We start from the raw sequence: 26,815 nt of genomic DNA, 5'->3' as shown, positions 1-26,815 counted from the left end.
CTCCCCTCCAGTGTATGCATCTGAAGATGGTCGTGAAGACAAGAAAGAAGAAACAGTACTCCAAGAGGGACGGGTAGAATCTTCTGTTTGGAAATAAAGTCACGGAAATGTTGAACGAAGGACTAAGGCTTGTCCTTGGGAAGGGGTTCAGACTGTGGTCTGGATGTCATGGGGGAGGCAGGGCAGAAAGGCAGTCATTACGGGAAGTGGGAAGGAAGGCTGCACGGCCAGGCCGAGAGGGTCCTGGATGGGTTCCAGTGCAGAAACTGGTATGGGAGGTGCCAGCCCTCACCTAAGGCCACACAGTCTTAGGCACCCTAATGAATGATGCATGGCTTATATACCCAGTCCATTCCAAGAGTACCTGTTAGCATTTGCTGGCTCCTGGCCCACCACCTCCCATTTATGGATGGGTCAAGGGTGTTAACCACAGACGCTCCAGAGTTCAAAGTCTAGTTAAAAGTGGACAGTCTTGTATTGCTCCCTCTGCCACGGAGACTTTCTCACACAGGAGGGAGCCCTGAGTTTCATTGGACCCATTTCCTAAATCAAATATTCAGGTTATCAACCTTCCCATGCCTTCCCCTAGGGCCAGGCTCTGATCACATTCACTCAGACCCTCTTGGGGTGCCCTGTCACCAGAAGCATGTCTGCCCTCCTCTCTGCTTAGAGATGCAGCCCATTTTTGTGCCCCTGAACTTTGGGTGTGTGTCTGTGTACATGCCGCCCCCCACATGATCCCACAAGGAGGCTCCAGGACAAGAAATGGTGTGTGCTAGAGGAACTCAAATAGCTGAGCTGTTTGTCCCACACACAGTGAGTGTTTGGGTAGCATCTGTACCTAGGCAGGGCCTGCGTTTAACAGTTTCTCCCATCATGCACTGCACTTCCATTCTGAGTCAAGTGGAAGGTGGAAGAATTGCCATGAACTAAAAAAATCAGAGAGAGTGAGGAAAAGACGATTCGCAAAGTGAGCAGAACAACTACTATTCAACAGAAAACAGCAGAACACACCATTCTGTACTACATCCATTACTGCTCAGCCTGGCGCGGGTGGCCGGGCTTCAGCTTCTTTCACCAATGAGATCTACTCCCTGCCTGAGTTCTGGCTTTAAAACCCCCATGACTGTCCGCAGGGCTGGGTAAGGTAGAGGAGGAGAGCAGGCTTTTCAGACACTGCAGTCCTCCAGGCCCTCCAACCATTTCCCCTCAGTGCTCAGCTCTGAGCTTAGTCTCAGGCTGGGCCTGGCTGGCAGCTGCTTAGTGAAGTCAGGATTAGCCTCCGTGTGCCTCTGCAGGCTCTCTACCAGGAGGTGCCTTTGCTCTGGCGCTACCCGCCCCTGTTGCTTCTGAGCCTTGGCTCCCCCGATAGGCTCTCGGTTTTCCGTGTCAGTTCCTTTGTAAAAGACTGAGTGTCACCTGATTTCTGCTCAGCATGGCTGATTGAGAGCGATCTTTAACTTGGTTTCCCATAGCCTCCTTTCTCTAAAAGTGGAGCACTGTGGGCCCAGATACTTCTGAAAAGCCAGGCGGGCCAGGGGAATGAACAGACACCCACTCACTAGACCAGCGCTCACTGCACGCACCTACGGATCCACTAACCCCCGCCTGAGAAATGCCAAACTCTCGCCAGATCAGAGGGTAAAAGGGAAGCTGGAGGAAATCAAGGCAAGGAGGAAGCTGTGCAGGGCAAAGACGCCGTCAGGAGCCACTGTCCCAGAAGTGCCCACCTTGTCTGGCTGTGTACTCATTGTCTTCAATCAACCGGGCCAATCCGAAGTCAGCAATCTTGCAAATGAGTCCGTTCCCCACCAGAATGTTAGCTGACCGCAGATCTCTGTGGATATAATTCATGCGTTCGATGTAAGCCATTCCTGCAGCAACCTGTGGAAACCCAGGGAAGGGGGTACAGCTGTTACTCCGCAGCCCCTCGAGTGCCCGTGCCGAGGCGGCCACAGCCGGAACAAGAGCCCACGCCCACCTGTGCCGCCATGTCCACGAGGTTTGGCAATTTCAGAGCCCGTCCTTCACCGTCTTTTAAGAAGTCGAGCAAACTTCCTAGGAGTGAAACATAAGACAATTTCAGTTTCCACAGGAAGGCAGAGAGAGATCCCCAGACAGTGGCTGCATTTGATTCCCTTGTTGGAAGTAAAAGTTGGATGAACGGGATAATAGCATCAATGGGACAAGAAAGCTTTGGATACAAAACAGGAACCGACTTCGTGTTTTAAGAAGCATGTTGTAGCTTCTGAAAATAAACAGTGTTTTTGTTTCTAAAGATAAAGGACTTAGTAAACCAGAAAAAATGAACTTCATCTCCTTTTAGGTCACAGGAAGGAACCAAACCGTCCTCCATGTCCCTGTCACTGCTGTACAGGGGACTGAGGTGGAGAGAGACAGCTTAGGTGACGGTCTGCAGTGGTACTGCTCCGACCAGTAGCAGCAGTGTTTGCTGGAAATGCATGTCCTCAGGCTCTATCCCCTACATCAGAAATTCCGGAGTCAGACACAGACACCTGTGCCTTTAGAAGATGTCTAGGTGACTTGGATACCAGGGAGTTTCAGAACTACTGACTTATTCTCAGATTTTAAGCAACTGAGGAACATGGGTGGGGCAGGAGCTTCCCAATTAGGGCACAGCCAGCCACACTCTGCCTTAGCCAGCCTGGGCTTCAGAGCCACACTTACAAGGCTGAGTGAGGGTCCATGGGAAGGACCCCGAGGCAGAGATAATCATTTGCAGGAGCTGGGGGCACTGATGGCCGTCAGTGGTTTTTTTTTATTTTTTTTTATTTTTTTATGCTTTAATCACAAAGTTATTTACAAAATAACCCTGGATCCAAAGGGCATACAATCTGCCAGGAAAAAAATTCCAATTATATTTTAAAAGAAAGTACACAGAGAAGAAAAATTACACCGCTGTCTTCTGATGTGCGGTGCACAGCCCTTTAAGGCTGTTTCTTGTTTGGCTCATTTAATTTTCCAAAACAAAGTGATCTCTGGCTTCGTCCCCAACAATGCTGGTTTGATTATAATGATGTGCACATGCTCACGTGTGCTCTGACACATGCACTCGCGCAGAGGGGAAGGAGGGGATGACTGCATGCCACTTCTTCACCTGGCGTTTAAGGAGAAAGCGGGGGAGAAGATGTTGAGATGGGGACTGGTCTTAACCCCACAACGGTCTGCTACTTACTGATTACTTAGCACTAAAACGGGAAAGTGAACAGAGGCCACTCATTCAAAATGGCAGCAGGTCTCACAGCCCTCTGCACTAGGTCTGACAGAAAATGATGTTTTCATTATGCAGAGGAATGCTGCTGATGCGTAACATGCAAAAGGCACTGCGCTTCTCGAGAATCTGGGGGAGAGCTCAATGCTCCCCCTTTTCTAAGTGTTATCCTGAGTGAGCAGAGTGGATACTTGCCAGGGTTTACAGCCAGCAGGCAACCCAGCTGTTCTCTGGACAGTTCCTGCAAGCCCCTGTGAGGGGGAGGAGGGGGAGGAGGGGGAGGGGGAGGAGGGGGAGGAAGAAAGGGAGGAGGAGGGGAAGGAGGAGGAGGGTGAGTAGGAAGAGGAGAAGGAGGAGGGGGAGGAAGGGAAGAGGAGGAGGGGAGGAAGAAAGGGAGGAGGGGGAGTAGGAAGAGGAGAAGGAGGAGGGGGAGGAAGGGAAGAGGAGGAGGGGAAGGAAGGGAAGAGGAGGAGGGGGAGGAAGAAAGGGAGGAGGAGGAGGGGGAGTAGGAAGAGAAGGAGGAGGGGAGGAAGGGAAGAGGAGGGGGAGGAAGAAGGGGAGGAAGGGGAAGGGGGAGGAAGGGAAGAAGAGGAGGAAGAGGGGGATGGAGGAGGGGGGAGGAGGCGTGGCCTGACCTTTGTTCATGTATTCCGTGACAATGTAAATGGGCTCTTCGGACACAACTGCATAGAGCTGCACCAGCTTGTCGTGCTTCAGCTTCTTCATGATCTGTGCTTCCTCCAGGAAGGATTCCGGGGACATTGTGCCTGGCTTAAGAGTCTTTATGGCTACTTTTGTGTTTCCATTCCAGGTACCTACAGATACCCCACAAAATTAAGTCAATCCAAAGGTACTCTTTTCACGGGAAAAATAATTTTGACCAGCAACTTTGTGCATAAAATCAGACTTTTACGAGTAAAGACAACTGCAAGGACTCTGTCAAGCATTCTGAAGGGAAAACAAGTTTCCTTACAGCTCTTTAATGATTCTCTAACTGTTTCCATTTGATATGTATCACTCTTTTTATGACTTATGCATATAAGTGTGACTTTACACCAGAAAGCTCTGGGATCTTACTCAAGTGATCAGAGTCTAGGACTCAGAATTGGCCGGGGTTTCCAATAGCTGTTCCTTAGATGCCAGGAAAAGCCTGGAAGAAATTACGTTAAATTCCATCTTGGAGGGTGTGCCCCTGTAAAGATACGGCCACACCCCAGGGATGCTCGGAATAGGCTTCCAGCTGTGTACTGGATGGGACACTTGACTGAGTCCTTCAGAAGACAAGCGATGTGTGCCCGGAAGCACAGCCTTCCCTTGCCCATACTTCCCCAGCTGAGGAAAATTCCCCCGACTTCCTGTGAGTCAGCCACACAACAGTGGCTTCTAGCAGGTGGGCTGGGAAATCAGAGAGCAACCACGAAAGAAGTACTTAAATGTGTTATGCTTAAGTACTTCTTTACAACTCTAGCTGACCCAAAGGCCAGATCTGGCTCATGGCCACTGTCAGTCCGTCTGTAAAACAGGAATGAATGAGCTTGGCTTTCCCTTCTCAAACTAAAAGACAACTCTGGCTTGTTCTATTTCCAACCAATTGTTTTGAAGAATGATTTTTATAAAGGAAAATAAGAATCTGCTAATTGAGATTACATTGCTTACAGTTTAAAAGAGAATCCAGGTTGAAGCTAAGATTTACTTAGGTGTCATCTATGACTTTCGACTCTAAGGGATCTGTACCTCAAAGGACTTCTTATTCTGTTAAAACATAAGATTTCAACATGTATCCTATGGGGGAAAAACATATGAAAAAGAACCAGTGGCTTAAACAGTTCTTTTATCTCAGACAGTATCTGCCTCTCAGTGTAAAAGGGAACTCTGGGGGCTGGGGATTTAGCTCAGTGGTAGAGCGCTTACCTAGGAAGCACAAGGCCCTGGGTTCGGTCCCCAGCTCCGAAAAAAAGAACAAAAAAAAAAAAAAAAAGGGAACTCTGACAACTTTTAAGTGGTTCCTATGGTCTGACTGCCAACCTTTCCTAATTTAAGCCGTGTGGCATCAATTTCCCTCTCTCAGCTTGGGTAACTGCCTAGGCATCTGTCTGTCTTATCTATCTATCTATCTATCTATCTATCTATCTATCTATCTATCTATCTATCTATCTATCTATCTATCTATGCATCTATGTGTGTATCTATCTATCTATGTATCTATGTATGCATCTATGTGTCTGTCTATCTATCTATCTATCTATCTATCTATCTATCTATCTATCTATGTATCTATGTATGCATCTATGTATCTATGTATCTATGTATCTATCTATGTATGCATCTATGTGTCTATCTATCTATGTATCTATCTATGTATCTATGTATGCATCTATGTGTTTATCTATCTATGTATGCATCTATCTATCTATCTATCTATCTATCTATCTATCTATGTATCTATGTATGTATCTATCTATGTATCTATGTATGCATCTATGTGTCTATGTATGTATCTATGTATGTATGTTATGTATGTATGTATGTATGTATGTATCTATCTATCTATCTATCTATCTATCTATCTATCTATCTATCTATCTATCTATCTATCTATCTATCTGTGTATGTTCCATGGGAAGTGCCTTGCTGCTCTGTGCAATGATGTAAAATTGATCCCTAAAGACCACATGCACCAGTTTTTATCCTTTTAGACTCTAAGGAAGGGAGATTCCAATGCACTTAGTTATCATTTTATGGGCAGACATTTTGGGAGAGGGGTCTAAGTGTATAGTCTATCTATCAGTAAAGTTGCAATTGACCCAGAGGGTTATAAAAGCCATCTCAAGGGTCCAGTGCAGTTGGCATTACTGAAGAATGTGTGCATAATGAAGAAGTGTGTGTACGGATCTAAGATCTATAGGGGATTTTAGACCTGTCTGATATAATCTTCAAATAATCTAGTGAGGCAAGTAGTACCCCCATTTTACAGATGAGGACTGGAGCCCCGAGGGCTTAAACAGGCCCTGCATTTATACTTAGTCATCTAGCGAGGGTTTAGACCAGGCTTGGTGCGCAGAAAGCCCGGGGCCTTGTTCTACAGCAGCTCTCGCACAGCATCTTACCATCCCATTTCACAGGAAGAGAAAGCACCAGCATCACTGGCTTCCCGTCCGTTCTGCAGGTGACTAACCACGTGAAATAGGACAGATGAACATAGCGCAGTGCCACTGGATTCTGCAGACCTAGATGGCTTCGGCCCATCTAGTTACAAAGATTTAGGGGCTTTTTCCCAGTGGTCACATACGCATTTCTGTTCAGAACTGTCCTTTTCATTGGCTCTGAGATGCAGCCAAAACAGAATGTGCCCTCTGCCTTACCAAGCCACACTTCAGCGAAACACCCCTGCCCCAGCTTCTTCTCCAGAAACAACGAGTCACGTGCAACTTCCCAAGCATCTTTAGCCAATCCAGAAGTTTGTGGGGTACAACTTGATGAAATCACAGTTAAGTTAAAACACAAACCATCAGCTTTCTCTATGGAGAGGGAATTAATAAAGAAAACAGTCCTTATAATCCATCATCAGGCATGCACTAGGGAAGATGGAAGGTGGCTTCCCCGGGGACAGCACTGAGAAGGTGGCGACCTCCCCGGGGACAGCACTGAGAAGGTGGCGACCTCCCCGGGGACAGCACTGAGAGGGTGGCTTCCCCGGGGACAGCACTGAGACAATGCTGGCAGCTGCCTGCTTCTCTTTTTGAGAATTTCCAAATTTTTCAAAATAAAATCCAATAATTCAAGCTCTTTGTCCTGTCATAAAAATATCTCTTATTTCCACCTTCCATCTTGGATGTTTGGGATTTCCCAAACAGGGAGGCTAATAAAAGAGTAATTGAATCTCAGCATACCCATCCATACTTCCCCAAACTGCCCATTTCCCAGTCTCTTGATCAACTGCAGGGATTCTCGAGGGATTTCCCAGACATCTTTGGTTTTGACAGACAGATCGGTAAGCCTTGGCATCCCTTTGTGACAGGGAACTACTAGACGGCAGCAGAGACCCGCGGCTCTCTCTGGAGGAGCAGGGCAGCAGTGAGGGAGAGAAGAGCAGAGAATGTAACGACAAGCACAGGCCACAGCAGATTCGACGCACATGAGCAAACACATCCGCTGGAGGGAGATGAGACTGTCAGACAGGGGCCCCCGCTGCGCCATCGGGCGCGCTCACTGCTCACGGGCATGGCCCGCTGTGGCTTCCGTGTACTTTAGTCTAATGAACTAAGTATTCATTGCCCTGAATTCAAAAATGCCCTTGCTAATTTCAGAAAGTACATATTAAAAATAAAAACTGACCGTCCCTGTCCCTTCCGGTATCTAGGGACTGAGGGACTCTCCCCGCAGAGCTCAGTCTGTTAGAGCCACTGGGTCTCAGGAGTACACCTGGCAGCGGCAAGGCAAAGGATGTCACATTTCTACAGGGACTGCTCTGTCCTTCTGAGTCTACTGCTCCTGTGCGCTCACATTGCTTCTTTGCAGTTTCCCACTAAAGGCAAACAAAAACAAAAACGTGGCTTTTAAAACAGCTTCCTATGTATAATTTAGGAGGAGGGGGTCAAAGAAATAATAAAAATGAACAACATTCACAGAAACTCGGTGATGTGAAAAGGCAGGAACAGCAGCTACTGTTCAGGTTACTGGGACGCTGGCCTCCCCTGACCCTTCCTTTCTGAAGAGAATCTAGCAGGGGTGAGGGGAGACTGACTAAATGCCAACAGAGAGTAAGCACTCAGGGGAAGATGAAAGCCATACAGACCCCACACTGAGGTGGGCAAAGCCCCTCATGTCAAGCTGTGGCTGTCTGGGAATTCTTAACTTCCTTTTTTTTTTAAAATCTGTTTCTGAGATGTTTAGACAGGAGTTATTTATGTGTCAGTATTTCAAAGGCACTCTATGTGCGAGAGAGAAGAGGGAAGAGGAAAAGCCAATATAAAACCAAATCTAACTCATGATGGATTTTTTTTTCTTCCCTGAGATTAAAAACCGTCTACTGCTCTTCATGCCCGCCCCTCCTTCAGCTCTATGATGTTATTAAGGTGCCCTTTCCAGCACACTATTTTCAAATGATCCAAACCCTGGGGATCCTGCGGATGTTTGCCTGTAATGAAATATAGTTCGGCATTTGAAAAATCCTTATAACGTACAGGCGTTTGTGTACCTCGCTGAAGCTGAGGAAGATTTTCTGCTCCATTTCTCTCAGTATTCCATTAGAACCCACACGGAGCGAGAGAGCTAATGCCCAACTCACCAGGCTCAGCCATTGTTAATGTTTTCAATGGCTCATCAGTGGCTAGAGTCAGTACATAGGTGGTTCCTAGTGTTATTTTTAAAAGACTACCCTTTTGTGTGTGTGTATTAAAAACAGCCCAAGTGTTTTTCAATGGTGGGTAAAAAAGCTGGGTGTGGTGGCTCCTCTCTGTAATCCCTGCATTCAGGAGGCTGACACAGGAGGATTGCTGCAACTCTGAACAGTCGCCTTGAGCTACATAGTAAATGCTGGGCTACCTAGGGCTACAAGTAAGATCTTATTTCGGGAAGAAGGAGGGGTCATGTACACATGAATTGTATAGCACGACACACTTGTTAACCAAGCAGAGCAAGCGTCATGTATTAAACAACTGTGCACAGAGCTGCATATTTAAGTAAAACGCACACGGATGCACATATACCCAATAACTGAATGGCTGAGAAGAGCGGAGGAATGGTAGCGGTGTCTAATCTTTGTTTAAAGTCGTCATGATAGCCAGATATGGTGGTGCACGCCTTTAATCTCAGCAATAGGAGGCAGAGGCAGGTGGATTTCTGAGTTTGAGGCCACTAGGTCTATACAGTGAGACCATATCTCAAAAAGGAAGAAAAGTTCGCAAGGTAGAGATGACAGAGCTGTGGCCTCGCACAGGCAAGCCTGGGTAGGAAGCAGCAGCTGGGAACCACGATGCAGAGTTACTTCTGGGGAGACGATGGTGACGTGTAGGAGTGTGTGTGTGTGTGTGTGTGTGTGTGTGTGTGTGCATGTGAGTGTGTGCGTATATGTGTGTGTATATGTATATATGTGAGTGTGTATATGTATATGTGAGTGCGTATATGTGAGTGTATGTGTGAGTGTGTGTGTATGAGTATGTGTGTGAGTATATGTGTGAATGTGTGTATGTGTGTGTATGAGTGTGTGTGAGTGTGTATGTGTGAGTGTGTATGTATGTGTGAGTGAGTGTGTGTATGTGTATGTGTGAGTGTGTGTGAGTGTGTGTGAGTGTGTATATGTGTGTATATGAGTGTGTGTGTATGTGTGAATGTGAGTGTGTATATGTGTGTATGTGTGTGTATATGAGTGTGTGTGAGTGTGTGTGTATATGTGTGTGTATGTGTATGTGTGAATGTGTAAGTGTGTGTGAGTGTGTGTATGTGTGAGTGTGTGTATGTGTATGTGAGTGTGTATGAGTGTGTGTAAGAGTATGTGTGTATGTGTGTGTATGTGTGAGTGTATATGTGGGTGTGTGTGTATGTGTGTATGTGTGTGTGTATGTGTGTATGTGTGTATGTGTGTGTATGTGTGAGTGTATATGTGGGTGTGTGTGTATGTGTGTATGAGTGTGTGTATGTGTGTATATGAGTGTGTATGTATATGTGTGAGTGTGTGTGAGTGTGTATGAGTGTGAGTGTGTGTATATGAGTGTGAGTGTGTGTATGTGTGTGTATGTGTGTGAGTGTGAGTGTGTGTGTGTGCAGCCCTGCTGCTTTGGGTTACATGCCAAGTGAGGCTCCCTACAGGGTCCCCAGCTGAGCCTGCCCAGTGCCCAGGTACCACTCCTCTCTCCCTTTCCTTTCATAGTTCTGCATTACGTGATGAAGGCAGTAGGTAAAGAATGTGCAAGGATATTTATTATGAAAATAAAACCACGAATACAACTTTCAAGATTTAAACTACTGCCTTCTGCTTGGGGGAAACTTCTGGAGAACACACGAGGGAAATGTGTCTGTGGCAGAGGAGCAGCAGAGCCACTGACTCAGGTCTAACTGTTCGGGGTGGGCAGGAGTTTCCCCTAATGACTCCTCCTCTTCCCTTCCTAGTGCTCGCCCACCCTCTCCCTTTCCCAATGGTGACGGCGGTCACGTCAGGGCTGAGGTTACCTGAGTAATGCTGTACAAGCTGCTGAAGGGTCTCAAACTGGGCCCTCGTGGTGATGTAGTACCCGCCGTTGTCAAGCTTGCGGATTTTGTAATGTTTGACGTGGTCTCCCTTCATGTCGTCCCAGTCTCGGATGGAGAGGGAGTAGGCACCTGGCAAACGCGCAAACGGGCAAGGCGTTAGCAGTGCCAGCCACCGGGTGCCGGTCTGACCTGCAGGCCTCGTTAACTGGACTACTCTGATTAATACTTATTAAAAAAACCCACGTGCACGCGCGCGCGCGCGCGCACACACACACACACACACACACACACACACACACACACACACGAGAGAGAGAGAGAGAGAGAGAGAGAGAGAGAGAGAGAAGAGAGAGAGAGAGAGAGAGAGAGAGAGAGAGTCAGACAGACAGACAGCACATATCTCCCTCCGTTCAGTATTAAGACAAAGACAACTTCTGCAGCCCTGCCAGTGTTGGAAGATGTTAGCAATACAGTGACTTTGCTCTTGGAACTAAAAGCTTCCTGGTTTTTCTAAGTTTCCTTCCTGTTTCTTGTTTTGTCTAACACTGCACAGACCAAATCCCATTGGGAAAATGAAGAGCAGACTCCAGGTGAGCTTGCCTCCTGGTTTCATTTCCTGTGGAATGGCTGGGAGGCAAGGGTGGATGGTGGAGGTGTGGGAAGCTGGGATGGGGGGTGGTGGTGAGGGCAGGGATCGTGGGGAGGCAGGGGTGGGGACAGAGGTAATTGGTGGGGAGGCAGGGGTGGGGACAGGTAGCTGGTGGGAAGGCAGGTGTGGGGACAGAGGTAGCTGGTGGTGAGGCAGGGTGGGGACAGAGGTAGCTGGTAGGGAGGCAGGATGGGGACAGAGGTAGCTGGTGGGGAGGCAGGATGGGGACAGAGGTAGCTGGTGGGGAGGCAGGGGTCCAGGAGGCACACACAGGTGGTGGGAACAAAGGAAATGGAAGTCTGTCCTTAGCTGGGAGCTCCTGAGCTCTGCCTCCCAGTCCTCACAGGGCAGGTCACCAGTGTGTGGTGTGGCCAGCCAGAGACCAGCATTCTCTGTCTCTCTGCCTGCTCTGATGAGTGAAGAGGAGGGAAGCCCTCCACCAACAAAACAAAGTGGAAGGAAAGGAAAACAAATGTAAGCTGGGTGGTGGTAGGGCGCACACACCTTTGATTCTAGCACCTGGGAGGGAGAGGCAGGTGGAACTCTGTGAGTTCAAGGCCAGCCTGCTCTGCAGAGCGAGTTCTAAGACAGCCAGGGCCACACAGAGAGACACTGTCTTGTAAAAAACCACCACCAACAGAAACCAAAAGGAAAGAAAACAAGGCTTTAGAGTTGCTAACAGGACTGAGTCTGAGGCGGGAGGGAAGCCATCGGCCTCTGCTTCGGGAAGAGCCTCCCTCTGAGCCTGCTCTTCTCTTGGAGCTGAATACAGTTCCAGAGTCTTCAGGGGAGCTGGGGAGCAGGACTGCCTCATGCCAGAGGGAGCCATGCCAGGCAGACCCTGGTGCACTACGGCTAAGCCTTCCCATGCCAAAGACCAGTCCTCGGATTTGAACAGCAGGCAAGGTGTCCGCTCCTTAGCTTACCTTTGGTGGTTTCGCTCTCGCGGATAAGAAAGGTACCTCTTGGGTTTCCAAAGGACAGGAGCTGTCTCTCAGCATCCTTGCGGCCAAGTTTTCCAAAGTACCACCTTCAAGGGGCAGGAAAATGAAGACACTTGTGACATGAACAATGTTGATTTTCCTCCACAAACTCCCTGCCCCTAATGTTGCTCCCACTGCCCCAAATTGGTTTTTCTAGCTTCATTCAGTCCCTTTTCAATCTTTCCTGATTCTATCTCCCTACGTCTCTTCCATTCTTAAAAAAATAAAAATTCTTGAATCATGGATTGTTTTCCTTCCCTCTAGGACGACAGGAATGTGTGTGTGTGTGTGTGTGTGTGTGTGTGTGTGTGTGTGTGTGTATGTGTGTGTGTGTGAAAATGCCACCTGCATGCACATGAGAGAAATCTGCCACCTTGTTTGAAATGCCAACTGCAGGAGAGGCTTCCACAGCTCAGTCGTTACGACCACTGATTTCTGAGCGTGATTACAACTCCTGGGAAATACCAAGACTCAGCCCTCGTACAAAGATCATCAACCAGGCATGATTGCTTTAAAAAAAGAACCCACTCGGGATGGTTGAAGAAGGAAGATGGATAACTCTACTCAATGTCTACCTACAGGAATTCTGAAGGCCGGAAGTCAGCTCTACCTCTGATCTGAGCCGGGTTTGACTTCCTCTCCCTGCCCAGCAGGTGTGGGGCTGTGCCCGGCAGCTGGGTTTCTCTGACGCAGCTGCAGGGACTGCTGACTGCACACCTGAGGTGTGCGCATGGCTAATGAGCGTGTACCTAAAAATGGGTCCGTGGTGTAGACAATTTAACATTCCTTTGTAACAGCACCGATGGCACATGGTGCCATGGCTGGAGGCCTCACAGGTACCTAGGGACCGGTATGTGCCTTTTGTCTCCCTTCGTGGACTGCTGAGCCCTAACCAACGCCCAGTGATCAGGGTCACATTTCAGCATCAGGTTGTCTGAGAGGTTGAGAGTGCCAAGAGCCCAGGGGAGAGTTCTGGGGCATTCCGCCGGAATCTGTGTGTCTAGGAGCAACTCTTAGAATATTTATCTATGAAAGCAACTGGTTTTAAAAATGAAGCTCCAATTTGCCATGCTTGAATGCAGCTAGTAAGTTCACCATCGGGTCGTTCTGTGTGTCAGAGAATTTCACTAAGTAAAGCCCCCACCACCTTAGCTCTCCAGTGACTGGAGAAACACCAAAATTCTCCACAATCCCAGTGTAGCAATAGCTGGTGTAAAGAACAGGACACCAGCTATGTGAGAGGAATGTCTTTCTTGGTTTGTATCAGTAACTCAACTAAAATGGTGTGTAAAACAGGGGTGCGAGAGGGCTTGTAGAATGGCAGATTCCACCTAACCATGCAGGGCTTTAACACAATACTAGTCAACTGCACTTGTAAAAACTGTAGGCTTTGTTTTCAAAAAACCACCTTCCACTTCAAAAGTCAAAATATTAAAAAAAAAACTCTTATTATTATAAATACAACTTAAATATGCAGCCCCCATGGATTTTCAATTAAACCAAAGGAACATTACTTTGTAGTTAAGTTTTAAATTCCGAAAAGATATGGGAGATATTTACAAATCTGTCCTAAAAATTCGGTACAAATACATGTATTTCCTGATAATGAAACACATTAATAATGGGGGGGGGGTTAAACAGCTCAGAACCGCAGTCCTGGAGAAGTAGAAACAGATCCTAGTGTGGGAAATACAAAAGACTGACAGAGGAGGGACCGATCAGACTGGGGATGTGGCTGGGTGAGGCTTCTAGTCCTCCTTGCAGGGCCTCCACAAATGCACAGCAGATTAGCCGAGAGCTAGAGGCTGGGAGCACTGACTTCCTTCTCTCCCTTTCGGGTGGGCGTGTCCCGGGGCTGGGGTGGAGGCCATACCCCTGAGCTTAGGACACCAACCTCCTCCCTCCCTTTTCCTAGGAGTTCCTACAAGTTTCTCTGGTGGGAGGATGAACAATGACCAGTCAGTTATCCTTTGGGGGCCCCTACCAGTTTCCTAAACTGCCTCCAGGGGGAGAGTTGGACCAAATGACTGTTGGTCAACTTCTACCAGCCACAAAAAGGACGGAGACCTCAGTCAAAGGAAAATGTCACTTGAAGCCCGCAGCTGTGGTACTTTCCACGCTGCTCTATGTGAAACACTTTTACCTGTGGCCGAAAGGCTTGTCTTTCCAGAACGCTCAGTATGCCTGATTATCAAGCAGAGGGCTCCTGGCTTAATCTTTCCTAATTATCTGCATCTCCAGTGCTCAGGGAGCCGACTGCAGGCTCTCGGTAACGTATGCTGCAGCTGCGGTTTCCCCACATTAGATTTTAATCTGGAGCGAGTTATTGGACTTTCATTTAGGGTACTCATATAAAGCTTCTAACTAAGAAAACGGACAGGCTTAAAGGAGGCCATGAAATTAATTACAGTGTACTCTGCAGAGCTGACAGCACCGGCCGCACAGCAGCACTGAATCCTCTCAACCTTTAATCACTGGGAAAGTTCTTCTCCCTCCTGTGCTGTGCTGTGCTGTGTCACTGGCATTCCATGTGATAATTAAAAGCAGACATTTAGAAAAACAACAACAACGTACTCTTCTGCCTGGATGGAGTCAACTGGAGCCACGTAGTTGCTAGGAATGTAACCAGTTTCCCCAGTTGTCAAGGAGCGGGCTTCCCACCAGTCTCCTTCCCTGCAAAGGAGAAGAAGAGACAAGGATGCGTCATCCAGCCGGGCATTCTGCAGTCAGAGTCTATGCAATTTCTGCAGCCTGGTGCCCCTTCTGCAAACTTTCAGCACAGGCCCTAAGAAAGCTGAAGGCTTTACAGCCCAAACCACCACGAGTTGAAGCCACAGTGCTTTTCTAACATGCATGAGGCTCTAGGTCCGATACCCAGCACCACATAAGCCAAGGGGGAGAAATCGATCCCAGAAGTAGGTTGAGGAGTTCCAGGTCATCATCAGGAGAACCTGAAACAAACACTTTCCCGAGCAGGGCTCGGGGTGGGGGGAGTGGGGGAGTGGGGGTGGGGTGGGCGAGCTTGCAGGAGGAGCATCTTTCTGGGTAGGAGCAACCTTGAATGAGGGGTGTGTGTGTGGAGTACACAACCAGCCTCAGTTTACTTTGGAAAAACTCAAGATTGGGGCAGGGGGGAGGGAAGCAGTAAGAGGCCCAGTGAAGGATGGGTGCAAACTTGCCCCTGACAAAGTGGGAAGAAGACAGGACTCTCTGCAGGCAAAGAATACCACATGGCAGGTTTTCCTCAGGTGCTTTCGACGGGACGTTATTCTATCAACCATTCATAGCCCTAGCTGTCTGAACCTGGCGCCGGAGGGCAGGCGGGTGCGAACACACAGAGGAGTGAACTCAGTCGCTGCAGCAAAATTCTCAGACTGTGAACCAGGAAGGGCACTTCTAACACTCGGTTCACTGCACACAGGACCATCATCCATCCACGTGGATTCGTGACAGTTGATGGCATGTGAGCGTCCTCCCATTAACAGTGGGTGGGCCAGACATCATGATTGTGGAGTGCGGGATGGGGAAACAGGCCTGCCGGTCACCATATTAGTTAGGCCCCTCAGCCTCTGACCATTACAGACGTATCACCTCCTTTTCGCTCTTTTTAGTCCGTGGAGGTAACAAGAGAAACCTCAGGCCTTTAATTTTTGTTTTTTTAAATCATCTCTGGCTGGGCTCTGTTGTTGCTCAGTCAAGGAAGAAAACATACTGGCTTTGGGCTGGAGAAGATCCTCCTCAGGTTGACTACACTAGGTTGACACCCTGGCCTCCTGTTAAGCCGGAGTCTTCCTTCAGGTTCTCCACAGATGAGAGCAGGGGTTCCAATGACCAGTGACATGGGGCGCTCTCTCTCTCTCTCTCTCTCTCAAGATTTAGTTTTATATATGTGAGTCTTCAGACACAACAGAAGAGGGCATCAGATCCCCATCACTGATGGTTGTGAGCCACCATGTGGTTGCTGGGAATTGAACTCAGGACCTCTGGAAGAGCAGTCAGTGCTCCTAAACACTGAGCCATCGCTCCAGCCCCCAGTGGGGTTTTAGAAAGTCACAGAATAAAAGAACAAAATGGGGACTCTTCTGAGTAGGTGTGGCTATGAGATAAATAACAGAATGGTATACACACACACACACAACCAAACAACCAAAGTGCTAGTAAGTTTTTTTTTTTTAATTTATATTTTAAAAAAATTATGTGAAGGCATGTGCCTCTTTCTGCGGTCGTGCACGTGAGTGGAGTAGCCCTTGGATAACAGAGACCTCTGACCTGCTGGGGCTATGGATGGTTGAGCTTTATTGGTGTGGGTGCTGGCAACCACACTTGGGTCTCCTGGAAGAGTAGCACATCCTCCTAACTCCTGAGCCATCTCTCTAGTTCTTAGGGATTATAAACCTATTCCTCGGTTTGGTGTGGTGGAGGGCACATTTAGTCCAAGCACTTGGAGATAGAGCCAGGTGAATGAATCTGAGTTCAAAGCCGGCCTGGTCTACACAGTAGGTTCTAGGCCAGACAGGGCTACACAGTGAATTCTACAAATTCCTAGAATTTTCCCTTTTTGACCTTATTAAACAAGCAGTTCAACCCTGAGAGTGACATTGTGGTTCTCTTACCCAGAAAACCCTTTAATAATAATCACATTGTGTCCACATTCGTATTTGAAACCTTTATACACATCAAAGAGTTTATATAGAGAAAAGTCTCCAAGTGGAGCCATGTCATTCGCTGTATGGACATCCCTCCCAGCTACCATGTGTACACACGTGTCACTGCCCGGTCTTACATCCCATGACTTGGGTACTTCGTGGCAGAGTGCTTGTCTGGTGCACACAAGGCCCCGGATCCCCTACCCTCCACCAAGGAGAAAACAAAAAGTTAACATTTTAAGTTGCACTGTTTCCATTTGTGGTCCACAGAAAAATAGGAAGTTGTTAGTCTAGCGTATAAATGAGTATGTGGAATTTATAATAACCACCTTGTATGTTTAAGGAGAAGGCTTTGGAAACACTACCTTTTTTTTTTTTAACACTACCTTTATTTAAGTGACAATGCTTATTGCTCTGAAATTCCACTAGATGGAGACATTTCATCATTAATGAAAATGGCCCACTGGTTCTTCGCTGTAACCTGTCTCCCCAGCTGGGAAATGCTCCAAACCAGGAAGAACGATGAGGAGCTGGGGGCACAGACTTATTTCCAAGGCGCGCTAACCTTCCTCAAGTTAGTTCTAACTGAATTGAGTTAAAGGAAAGCTAGCATCAATTTCAGGTGATGTCAGCGAGTCGTCACCACTGACAAGAAGCCAATGCATCTTGCTGCAAACTGGGACAAGCCCAGTCTTGTTCAAGTGACTGGGCATTAATGAGGCATTAATTTCCAATTTAAGTTAGTATTGGCTGTCTTGTTGCATAGGCTTCGAAATAGTTTGCCACACATGAGAATCTAACAGTTATTCAGAAGAAAGACAGCACCACTCTGGACTTCTGTTTCTGGGCCAGGGAGGGTCATGGCTTTTTCTTTTTTCTTTTTTTCTCACAGGATGACACACAAATGACAAAGGCTCACATACTATGAGGCAAACGTCACATCTTGTGGCAATTTTCTCGCACTCAGTTCTCACTGGTTTTTGAGGACCAGTGAGATTCAAAACATCTACTACATTTCTGTTAGGTGAATAAACAGGCAAGAACTGTGGAATTCCCTGCAGCGCCCATTCACCTGCACAGACCTGCATTCACCTGCACAGACCTGCATTCACCTGCACAGACCTACATTCACTTGCACAAACCTGCTGCACTGGGGTTGGTGTGGAGCAGAGTCTCTGTCAGGACCTCAACCTTCACTTGAGCTACTCTGTGTGTGTGTGTGTGTGTGTGTGAGAGAGAGGGGGGGGGGCAGGCATGCTGTTCAGGTATTCTTGCCAGTGTGTATGCATGTCTACAGAGGCCAGAGGACAAGACGGGCATCTTCCTCAGTTGCTCTCTTCTTTCTTGTGAAAGGGGCTCTCATGGAACCTGGAGCTTTTTTAGCAGGACTGGGTGAGCAGTGAATGCTGTCTGTCTCTGCTTCCTCACAAGTAGCGGTGCTACACTAGGCTTTCTGCATGGTTCCCGGGCCTGACCTGTTGAGCTGTCTCTTCAGCCTGTAAAGCTGCGGTTCCTATAGTCCAGCCTTTCGATTAACTCACACCTGGTAAGACACTGTCATCCTGTTCTGAACAAACCCATGATTGAACCCCAGGCCCTGGTTGAGAACGGCTTCTAGGTTTTTGTTCAGACCACCCCGTTCCTCCATTCCTGTCATTAATCCTAAAGTCCCGTACAGGGCTGTGGCTCCGGTGCTGGGAGGCCAGATACTTAGGAGGTCAGATGAGGCAGGAGGTGTCTTGCCAGCCTTGGCTGTGCAGCCAGGATGCTGGATTCCTCCTGCATTGGCAGCTGTGCTTCTTACTCAAAGACAGGCTCTTGTAACAACCTTTATCACATGTCTGGGTAATCAAAACAAATTTTTTTTTTCTGCTGGGTGGAGGTAGCAGATGCCTTTAATCCCAGCACTGGGGAGGCGGGCAGAGATAGGAGATCTTTGAATTGGAGACAAATCTTATCTACAGAGTGAGTTCCAGAACAGTCAGGGCTACAAAGAGTGGCAAACCGATCACCAAACCAAACCAACTTTTTTTTTTTTTTTCTGATTATGATAGAAAAGAACTTTCAGTAGGTCCTGGGTCATGACCATGATTCAATCTATGTAAAATACCGACTGTATTTTAAGGACACACTGTTTCAAGGAGGGTAAATCACCAGTGGCAAAGTGTGAAAACAGGAGACAGAATCGGTGAACTTAATTACAGTGCAGAGTGAGCTCAAGCCTTTTAACACTGAGAACCACGAACAGGTCAGTGAGGACCCCAAACTCTGTGTGCACTGGAAGGAGCCCTTCTGATGGGAGGGGAGTCAGAAGGGGCACATACAGGAGGAGGGGTGGCAGCTGCCCCAGGGAGGACAGCCCCATTCCTTTCCTGTCAGCTGAGAGCCAGGGCTGGGGGAGGGAGGGAGGGAGCCTTCGTTTGCACCATCTGCTCTGTGCTGTGGCTTTTATCCCCTTCCCTGTTATTACCCCTGACTCCAGGATAGCTATCGGTCTGCTGTACAAACCTTACTTCTCTTTTCCATAACCCTGAAAAGGGTACTTAAATGCCACGTAGGACAAAGAATTCCACTCTTACAGGAAAAGCCCTTAGCAATGTCCTCTTCTAGGAGGACTGGGTCAGAGGACCACGGACTCTGGAACCATTAAAAACCATGCAGTCAAATAAAATGCACAGTGAGAGAGACTGCATGCCTCCCTTAAACATTCTTCTAAAATTCGCTTTGTTGATCCTGTAGACCCTTTCAGTAACGAAGGGCAATGAAGGGGACTTGACTTTGTCAGTGACTAACTGGGCCATGGCTACGACCTCAAAACACAGGCCTACAGGAGTGTGCACAGGTGCCTAGAATGGTTTGTGCCCTTTTCTATCCCTTCTACTTCTTACTTCCTGGGCCTACAGCGATTCGAGCTTCTAGTCAACCTTGCCATGGAAGGGACAGTGTACAAACTGGGGAGCTTTACACAGAGTCGAGAGACTCTGCCGGGCAGCATTCATCTGACACTCACACTGACAAGGAACAACGGTAAACGGGAAGGGATCAAAGGCGAACTCCCCCTCTCTGCGATGCTGCAGCTACCTTCCCCATTTCCACGGTCACTGAGACTGCTGCAGCTGCCTTTGATGGCGGCATCTGGGCTTTTCCAAGGTCACACCTGACACCATACTCTGAATTCCCAACCCTGCATCTCACCCTGGGCTTCGCCACCTGCTAGGACTGTGCACTTGGGCAGCCCCCTAACCTGTGCTCTCAGATGTCATGGAACATACTTCAGACAGGTGCTGGGAAGAATAAGCGACAGCAGCCCCAACTTAGCACATGGCCAGTGCATAAGGCGCTTCCAATAAACGGCAGATGTTTACTATTTTAAAAACTCCTGCGTCTGCAGGAGGTCTCTAGTGGGGGAGGGGGAGGGGGAGGAAATGCCGGCTGCACAGACAGGCTTAATTTGGGACAATACAGTCAATTTTGGTCTTAAAAACTGTGCTAAGACACATGTAACATAAATGTATCAATTTTTACATTTTCGAGTGTGAAGTTGCAAACAATGAGTTAGTAGATACATTGTTGTACAAACTAGCACCAGGCATGGTTATATGCACTTCTGCCACATATTTCAATAAATTAACAAAACAAAACACACCCATCCCTCTTTCGGTGAGGACAATCGCTCCTGATGTGAAAAGTCTCCTGCTTTGTGCAGACAGTGTCTGCTGACATTTAGAAGAGTTACTGGTGTGTCTGGAGGTATGGGGGTTTTGCTGTTGAAAGCTGGTTGGTTCTCAGTGCAGAGCTGAGAGCCAGGGGCACCCTGGGGAAGGGCAGGCCTCCCCTGGAGATACTCTTGAGGTTACAAGGAGTTCCCCATGGCCACGCCCCTCCTCTTTATCTTAGTGTGGTTACCTCTTACCTTGCCCCTAGGTGCCTCTTTTTTAGAGGGAGCTGAAGGGCCAAGCTTCAAGTCCTTCAACTGCCTTGACGTTCAGCCAGAGAAGAAACTACAATCAGACTTCCAGGCAGCACAACACACAGCCCCGGCCCAGGTGCCCGTCTTCATGGCAGTCTATGCCAATGAGTGGGGAGCACACGCCAACACGCTTGAGGGGCCGAGGCACCACACTACCATCTTCTTGGGAGTGATTTTCCTTGGGTTCCCTCATCTATGCGGACTGAGAGAGGTGATGCTGTGCCATCTACAGAAAGCGGAGGCACAGGTGTCTGCTTCCTGGTGGCCACATTCTCGAGGGGGCGAAAGGCCTCTGCTTTCTTCTCGGAGCACAGATATTCCCATATTTTCACTCTGGAAACCATCTCCAGAGGCTTCACAGTTGTGAAAAGTAGGGGATGGGGCTGCTAGTCTGAGAAGTGAGGCCTCTGCCAGTGCCCACAGCTGAACACGGAGATCACCTCAGAGCAGACAGCACGTGACTCTGGCACCCAAGCTGTGTGTCAGTCACTTGAGAATGTGGATTTTTCTGGGGGAGGGGGGTGCTTTTATGATCTTTACTAAAATGTGAAAATAAGGACCCTGGGGTTAGAGAGATGTTCAGTGGCTAAGAGTGCTTGCTCACAAATCTGTACCCCTGCAGCAAGTCACCAGTCAGTATGCTCTCACAAACCAGTAACTGTAGTCCTGGAGGGGAGGCCTGAGGGTAGAGGCAGGAGGATTGCTGAGCTTGCTGGCTGCCAGCCAAGCTGAAACCCAGCACTCCAGGTTCCAGGAGAGACCTGCCTCTAAGTGACAGAGGACACCTGATTGCTTGACATATACTAGTGCACGGGCACGCGCGCGCGCGCGCACACACACACACACACACACACACACACACACACACACACGTAGAAGTAGATTCTGAAAAGACTCTGCTGTCCTCTTTAGAGTGCCATGTAGTACTGCGCTCTGTCACCAAGTCACTCAGTTGGATTGCTATGAGCGAATGACTTCTTTCCTAACCTTCAGACAGCAGATGTATTTGTCACAAGAACGAACCCTTCCCCCAAGCCAAACGGCACGTGTGCTTCGCCTCCCCCAGCCCAAACTTACGAGCTGTTCAATATTTGAAATTTTTCTCCTTTGTGAAAACTCAGGTCATCTTCTGTCCGTGCTTCATAGTCATAAAGTGCCACAAATAGTGTCACTCCTGCCAAAAAAGGGCGGGGATCATTATACAGGGAATACTAAGAAACCACATTTTTGTTAAAGTCTCATCCTTAAAAGCCTACACTTAGACAGCATTAGTAAACATACTGAGGTAGTGTAATTAATACAGTGTCACCATGGCTGGCTTTATGACATGGTCCGTGTAGAGGGGGCTGGGACTCTGGATGAGTGCTGAGGAAAGACAGACATGGATCCACTCTATTCCCCACCCCTTTCTCCCGAAGGCTTGTGCTAAGGCCTGGGTAAATGCATCACCCTCTTTCAGCCCTCGCATAAGGTAGCAGTGGACGGAAGAGCCTCGCTCTGCGGCCTGGGGATGTCGAGACGTCTCCGAATGCTGACCCGAGGTGAAGCTGCACTGCCCTTGTTACCTGCCCGCAGCTGTGGTAGTGGCCTTCAGCTCTGGGGTCTCGCTGCCTAGACTTCGGCCCCCTTAGCTCCTCTGCCTTGCGTTTCCCTCCCCGCACACGATCTACTCCCTCTTTCTCACGTCCATCTTAGGTCCTCTCATCTGCCGACTCTCAGGGGCCTTCCCACATTCCAGAAGTTTCCTATCAACAGCAAAATCTGCCCAGCATTCCACTCCGTCTAGGGCTAGCCCCACGTGGTAGGCAGAATTCTGGGGCAGAGCACAGTGACTCCTGCCTGGGTTCTTGTGTCCTTGTGCAGTCCTCCCTCCCTTAGGAACATAGTGACTGGAGTTACTTAACACAGTACACAAAAGGGACAGACGTCTCCAGTGTGATACATCTTTGGTGACTTCTCTACTGTCATATTCCTTATAGACTCAGATTAAGTAGTGTGCCACGCCAGCATGACAACAGACTGGCTCACCCCCCGCCAGGGATCCTGCCCACACCGTGTGAGTGAGGAAGCAGTTCACTCGATCGAACCCTGCAGCCAGCACACCCAGCTGGCAGCATCCAACCAGGCTGCCCCTCCCAGATTCAGAAACACGGGTAACAGTGAGATCACAAATGTAGGTACTGTGAAAGCTGCCAAGTTTTGTGGTTGCTACACAGGATGCGATAACTAGAGGGAGCTTTTAATTTCCTGTAATCTGGCTTCTCCTTCTGATTTCCACACATTTCAAAGTGCCTGCTATGAGGGCTTATTAGCACCTGGTTTCCTCTCTCCCAAGTGCCCCGCTGCTGTGGAGATCGCCGCCATGGCCGGGGAGAAAGGCGATCAGAAGAGCGGGGGAGAACTTACCTTTCCCCTGTGGACGTCCTGACCGTGGAGCAGGGCTCCTTCAGAGCTTTTCCTTTCCTAAGGCTTCCCTGAGAGTACAGGAGCCTGGCTTAAAGCAAAACGTGGGGCCTCTACGCTCATGTCTACTCCGACTTCATATTCACTAACTGATGTCTCTTCTTTTATAATAAATATCAGAACCAAGCCATCTTTCCTTGTGGCAGACAGTCCTTCCTACCCTGCTGCTCCATCACTGAGGGTTTCTGCACTACAGATGGAGGAGGGTGCAAAGCAGGCAGGAGAAGATGCAGGCAGCTCTCCACCTTAGGGGACGGCAAGGCCTCCAGAGAGCCCAGGGCACACAGTGCAACCAAACCACCCGAGGATGGACCATCTGCTAATATCCCAGGGCTCTGCCTTTTGAAAATATATATACTTTTTATACATTTGTGCTTTTTGTCTGTGTGCACCATATGTGTTAGAGCCTTTGGGGACCCGAAGAGGACACTGGATCCCTCTGGAGTTACAAGTGGTTCTGAGCCCTTGACGGAGGTGCTGGGAACAGCACCTGGGTCATCTGTCAGAGCGGTAAGGGTTCTTAACCCCTGTGCCAGGGCACTTAGCCTCTCCAGTGCCAGGGCACTGCATTTTAAACTTCAAAGACTACAAGGAGTCAGATGGCCTCTTCCATGAAGACTATCTGAGGATTCATGCTGGCCACCTTAATGGATGAGACGTGTTCACTCACTCGGGATTCACATGCAGTCTTCATGAATGAATGAACAGGGTTGAGGCTTATGTCTGCTGAATTAAGAGTCAGCAAACATAAAACTCTCAACAATACCTCTCACAGTGGAGGTGTGTGTGTGTGTGTGTGTGTGTGTGTGTGTGTGTGTGTGTGTGTGCAGTCTACTTTGGCTCTCTTTTGTCTTCTATATCTTCTAAGGACTGAGGGCACTAGTCTGCTGCTTCCTTTACAGGCACCTGGGAGGCGGGGGTGGGGGGCACAGGACATGGAGATTTGATGAGGGTCTTATAGAAGGCTGGATTTGAGGGTAAGCTAGTGCCATTGTAGCACAGGGTTGAGCACAGGGTTTGTTCTACAGGACGGACACTGATCTTCAGGACAGACACTGACAGCGGAGTGTAAGAAGGGACAGTGTCCAAAGGCCACAGGTCAGGAGTCTCTTCCAACTCTACCACATAAGCTGTACACAGAGAAAGGGCCCCAGCCTCAGCAGTGTCAACTCTTTGGGTAAAAAGACATGATAAGCTGTCAGAGCAGACACGAGGCATCTGTCCCTAGATGAGCCGAGAGACGCTACATTCTTTTAAACTTCTGTAATAAACAGTTTTGGAACAAATAATGCCAAATATCTGGTTACCATGGTCCCCACACTGGGAGAGTATTTGGAAGACTACAAATACATGAGACAATTTATAAGAACTGTAGGAAACGTGTGTGAGAATGTAGCCAGATCTGTTATAGAGGACTAGCTAAGTCAGCGAATAGATGTGGCAGTGGATCCCACCCCTGTGGCGTGAAAGAAAAGGAGCCTTGGGGGAGGAAGGGAAGAGAGAACATGAAATGGTCTTGGCACACAAAGTTCAGCTTTGAGCACACACAGCCGGTATGGTATTTCATGACTATATTCCCAATGCTCACTGAGGCAGGGGGATTGTTAATCGTCTGAGGACAGCCTGGGTTACAAAGTGAAGGTCTGTCTGAAAAGTCATACAAAAAGCAGAACAACAGATGTAACAACAGAATACAGCGATGAATGAGAACTCGTGGGCTGACCAGGCTGGAATACCGTCGAGTGGAGGGAAATGAGGAACATGCTGCCAAATAACCACGGCAGCAGGAAGTGGCCGAAGGGTGGGGAGACTCGGGTACACCCCAGACTTGGTTCTGAGGCCTCTGCTGCAGAACTGTCAGAGCAGTAACAAGAGACCTCCTGCCCCTGTACCCCAAAGCCACTCTCCGGGCAGTAACAAGAGGTCTCTGGCTCCTGAAAAGCCGGGATCTTTGATGTTCAACTTGGGCTTTTTGTTTTGAATGGCAGAAGATGCATGAAGTTGACTAAAACCTTAGTTAAAGTGAGTCAACTGGAGTCAACATATATGGTTGCCAACATAATTAGGAGCCCTGCCAAAGGGCTGGCCAGATGGCTCAGAGGGTAAAGGCGTCTGCTGATGGTCCGAGTTTGATCCCTGGAGAGATCCCATGAGCGGAGGGAGCCAGCTCCTGGAAGTTGTCCTCCAACCGCCACCACACATTTGTGGCATGCCTGCAACCACCCCATCCACACCCAAGGACGGCTCTGAAAGGACACAGCCATGCTCTCAGCTATCCTGACTGTCGGCCGGCCGGTGACTTACCTGTCCCTCCTCTAGTACGCAGGGTCCCGGTGTGAGAGGAGGAGTTCACACCCCCAAAGACCGTGAGTCCCTGGCCCCCGGCTGCGTGGAAGTTGTTGTAGTTCGGGATGGAGGTCACACCGAAGCTGGGGTAGTGCTGAGGGGTGGGGTCTGTGCCATAGCGGTACCCAGAGCTCTGGTTCAGGCTGCCGTCCCTCTCCTCCGTCAGTTTCGCTGCTTCTTTATCCTTACATTGCACACAGCCCATTATCCAAGCTCCTGGTGGAAGAAAAAGGAGGCTCTTGAACATGCAATGCTTCCTGGCTGCTCTGACAGGGAGACTGGAGACCCATCAGGCCGACTAAAATAGGGCCAAAGGCTAGAATTAGAAGGGATCTCACAGTTCTCGGCCAAACACAGTGTTCCTCAGGCTCTGGGTGAGCACAGAGAACAATGCTTACTCACCAGGTACAACTTCCCTCGATGAGGCCTGTGCTCCTGAAAAATTCCACACTATCATGTGTCTGCCCAAAGACAGCCCACCAATCTCTTATGTTTTTCTTTAGTCACCTCAAAAACTAGTATGAACAGTAACGTGAGCTTTTCAACACTAGAGCAAACCCTTCCAATGCAGCGCCCTCTGAGGAGGACACTGGGCGAGCTGGACAGCCCAGGATGCAGTCCAAGGACTATTTACCAGACACCCCCACTGTGTGCACTTATTACTCATGAAAGGTTGATCAGTATTAAAACCAAGAAGTAGTTACTGTGTGGAAAGTAAAACTGGGCAGAACCAGAGGCTGTCATGATAGCCTCCAGAAGCAGAGGCACTTAAGGCTGCTAATTAGCATTTCAATTTTCTATTGGAGTTTGACATTCTTAAATGCTCATTTAGAAAGAGCATTGCTATGGTCTAGAGGTAGTGGTGGATGGAAAGGCTGAGCCATGCTACCCCACCCTCCTCTCACCTGCCTTCCCAGGGCTCCTCATTTGGCAAATCCCCAAAGATCCAGCTGCTCCTATCAGAATCCTGAGGGACATCCTCAGGGCTGCTTTGTTTACTTCATTTTTCCTGCTTCAGCTCTTACCTTCCTGCCTGGGGATAGGCCTTGACCATACCTGCCCTTTCTTCTGGACAAGCAAGAAATCCATCATGTCCCAGTTAAGATATCACTTCTTTTGTGAAGCCTTCTCAGATACACCCCCCCCCCCCCCCCCCCCCGCTTTCCAATGGAGTAGTACCTTTCTTTTTTTTTTTTTTTTTGGAGCTGGGGACCGAACCCAGGGCCTTGCGCTTCCTAGGTAAGCGCTCTACCACTGAGCTAAATCCCCAGCCCCGAGTAGTACCTTTCTTAAGTGCCCACTGGCCTCTATGGTTTCCCTCAGCTTGGAACCCACTGT

The 26,815-nt window shown here is 48.6% G+C and overlaps 1 protein-coding gene across 4 annotated transcripts in view; it reads right to left on the bottom strand.

Annotated features, from left to right (window-relative positions):
* Fyn (FYN proto-oncogene, Src family tyrosine kinase) overlaps window positions 1–26,815 on the bottom strand; it is a 191,864-nt gene that overhangs the window by 26,665 nt on the left and 138,384 nt on the right. For 3 of the 4 annotated variants that reach the window (XM_006256522.3, NM_012755.2, XM_039098436.2), the window contains 9 exons: window positions 25,436–25,693; window positions 21,746–21,842; window positions 14,627–14,725; window positions 11,996–12,099; window positions 10,400–10,549; window positions 7,123–7,287; window positions 3,868–4,047; window positions 1,982–2,058; window positions 1,731–1,884 (listed from right to left, as the gene is read on the bottom strand). In XM_006256522.3, the coding sequence (XP_006256584.1) occupies window positions 1,731–1,884; window positions 1,982–2,058; window positions 3,868–4,047; window positions 7,123–7,287; window positions 10,400–10,549; window positions 11,996–12,099; window positions 14,627–14,725; window positions 21,746–21,842; window positions 25,436–25,693 (1,284 nt within the window). Of the gene's footprint in view, window positions 1–1,730; window positions 1,885–1,981; window positions 2,059–3,867; window positions 4,048–6,594; window positions 6,751–7,122; window positions 7,288–10,399; window positions 10,550–11,995; window positions 12,100–14,626; window positions 14,726–21,745; window positions 21,843–25,435; window positions 25,694–26,815 lie in introns of all 4 variants that reach the window. The other variant, XM_017601549.3, reaches the window with a different exon arrangement.

This window comes from Rattus norvegicus, chromosome 20, assembly GCF_036323735.1.
Source record: "Rattus norvegicus strain BN/NHsdMcwi chromosome 20, GRCr8, whole genome shotgun sequence".
Taxonomy (NCBI): Eukaryota; Metazoa; Chordata; class Mammalia; order Rodentia; family Muridae; genus Rattus; species Rattus norvegicus.
This window is presented reverse-complemented; position numbering and strand designations above follow the sequence as displayed.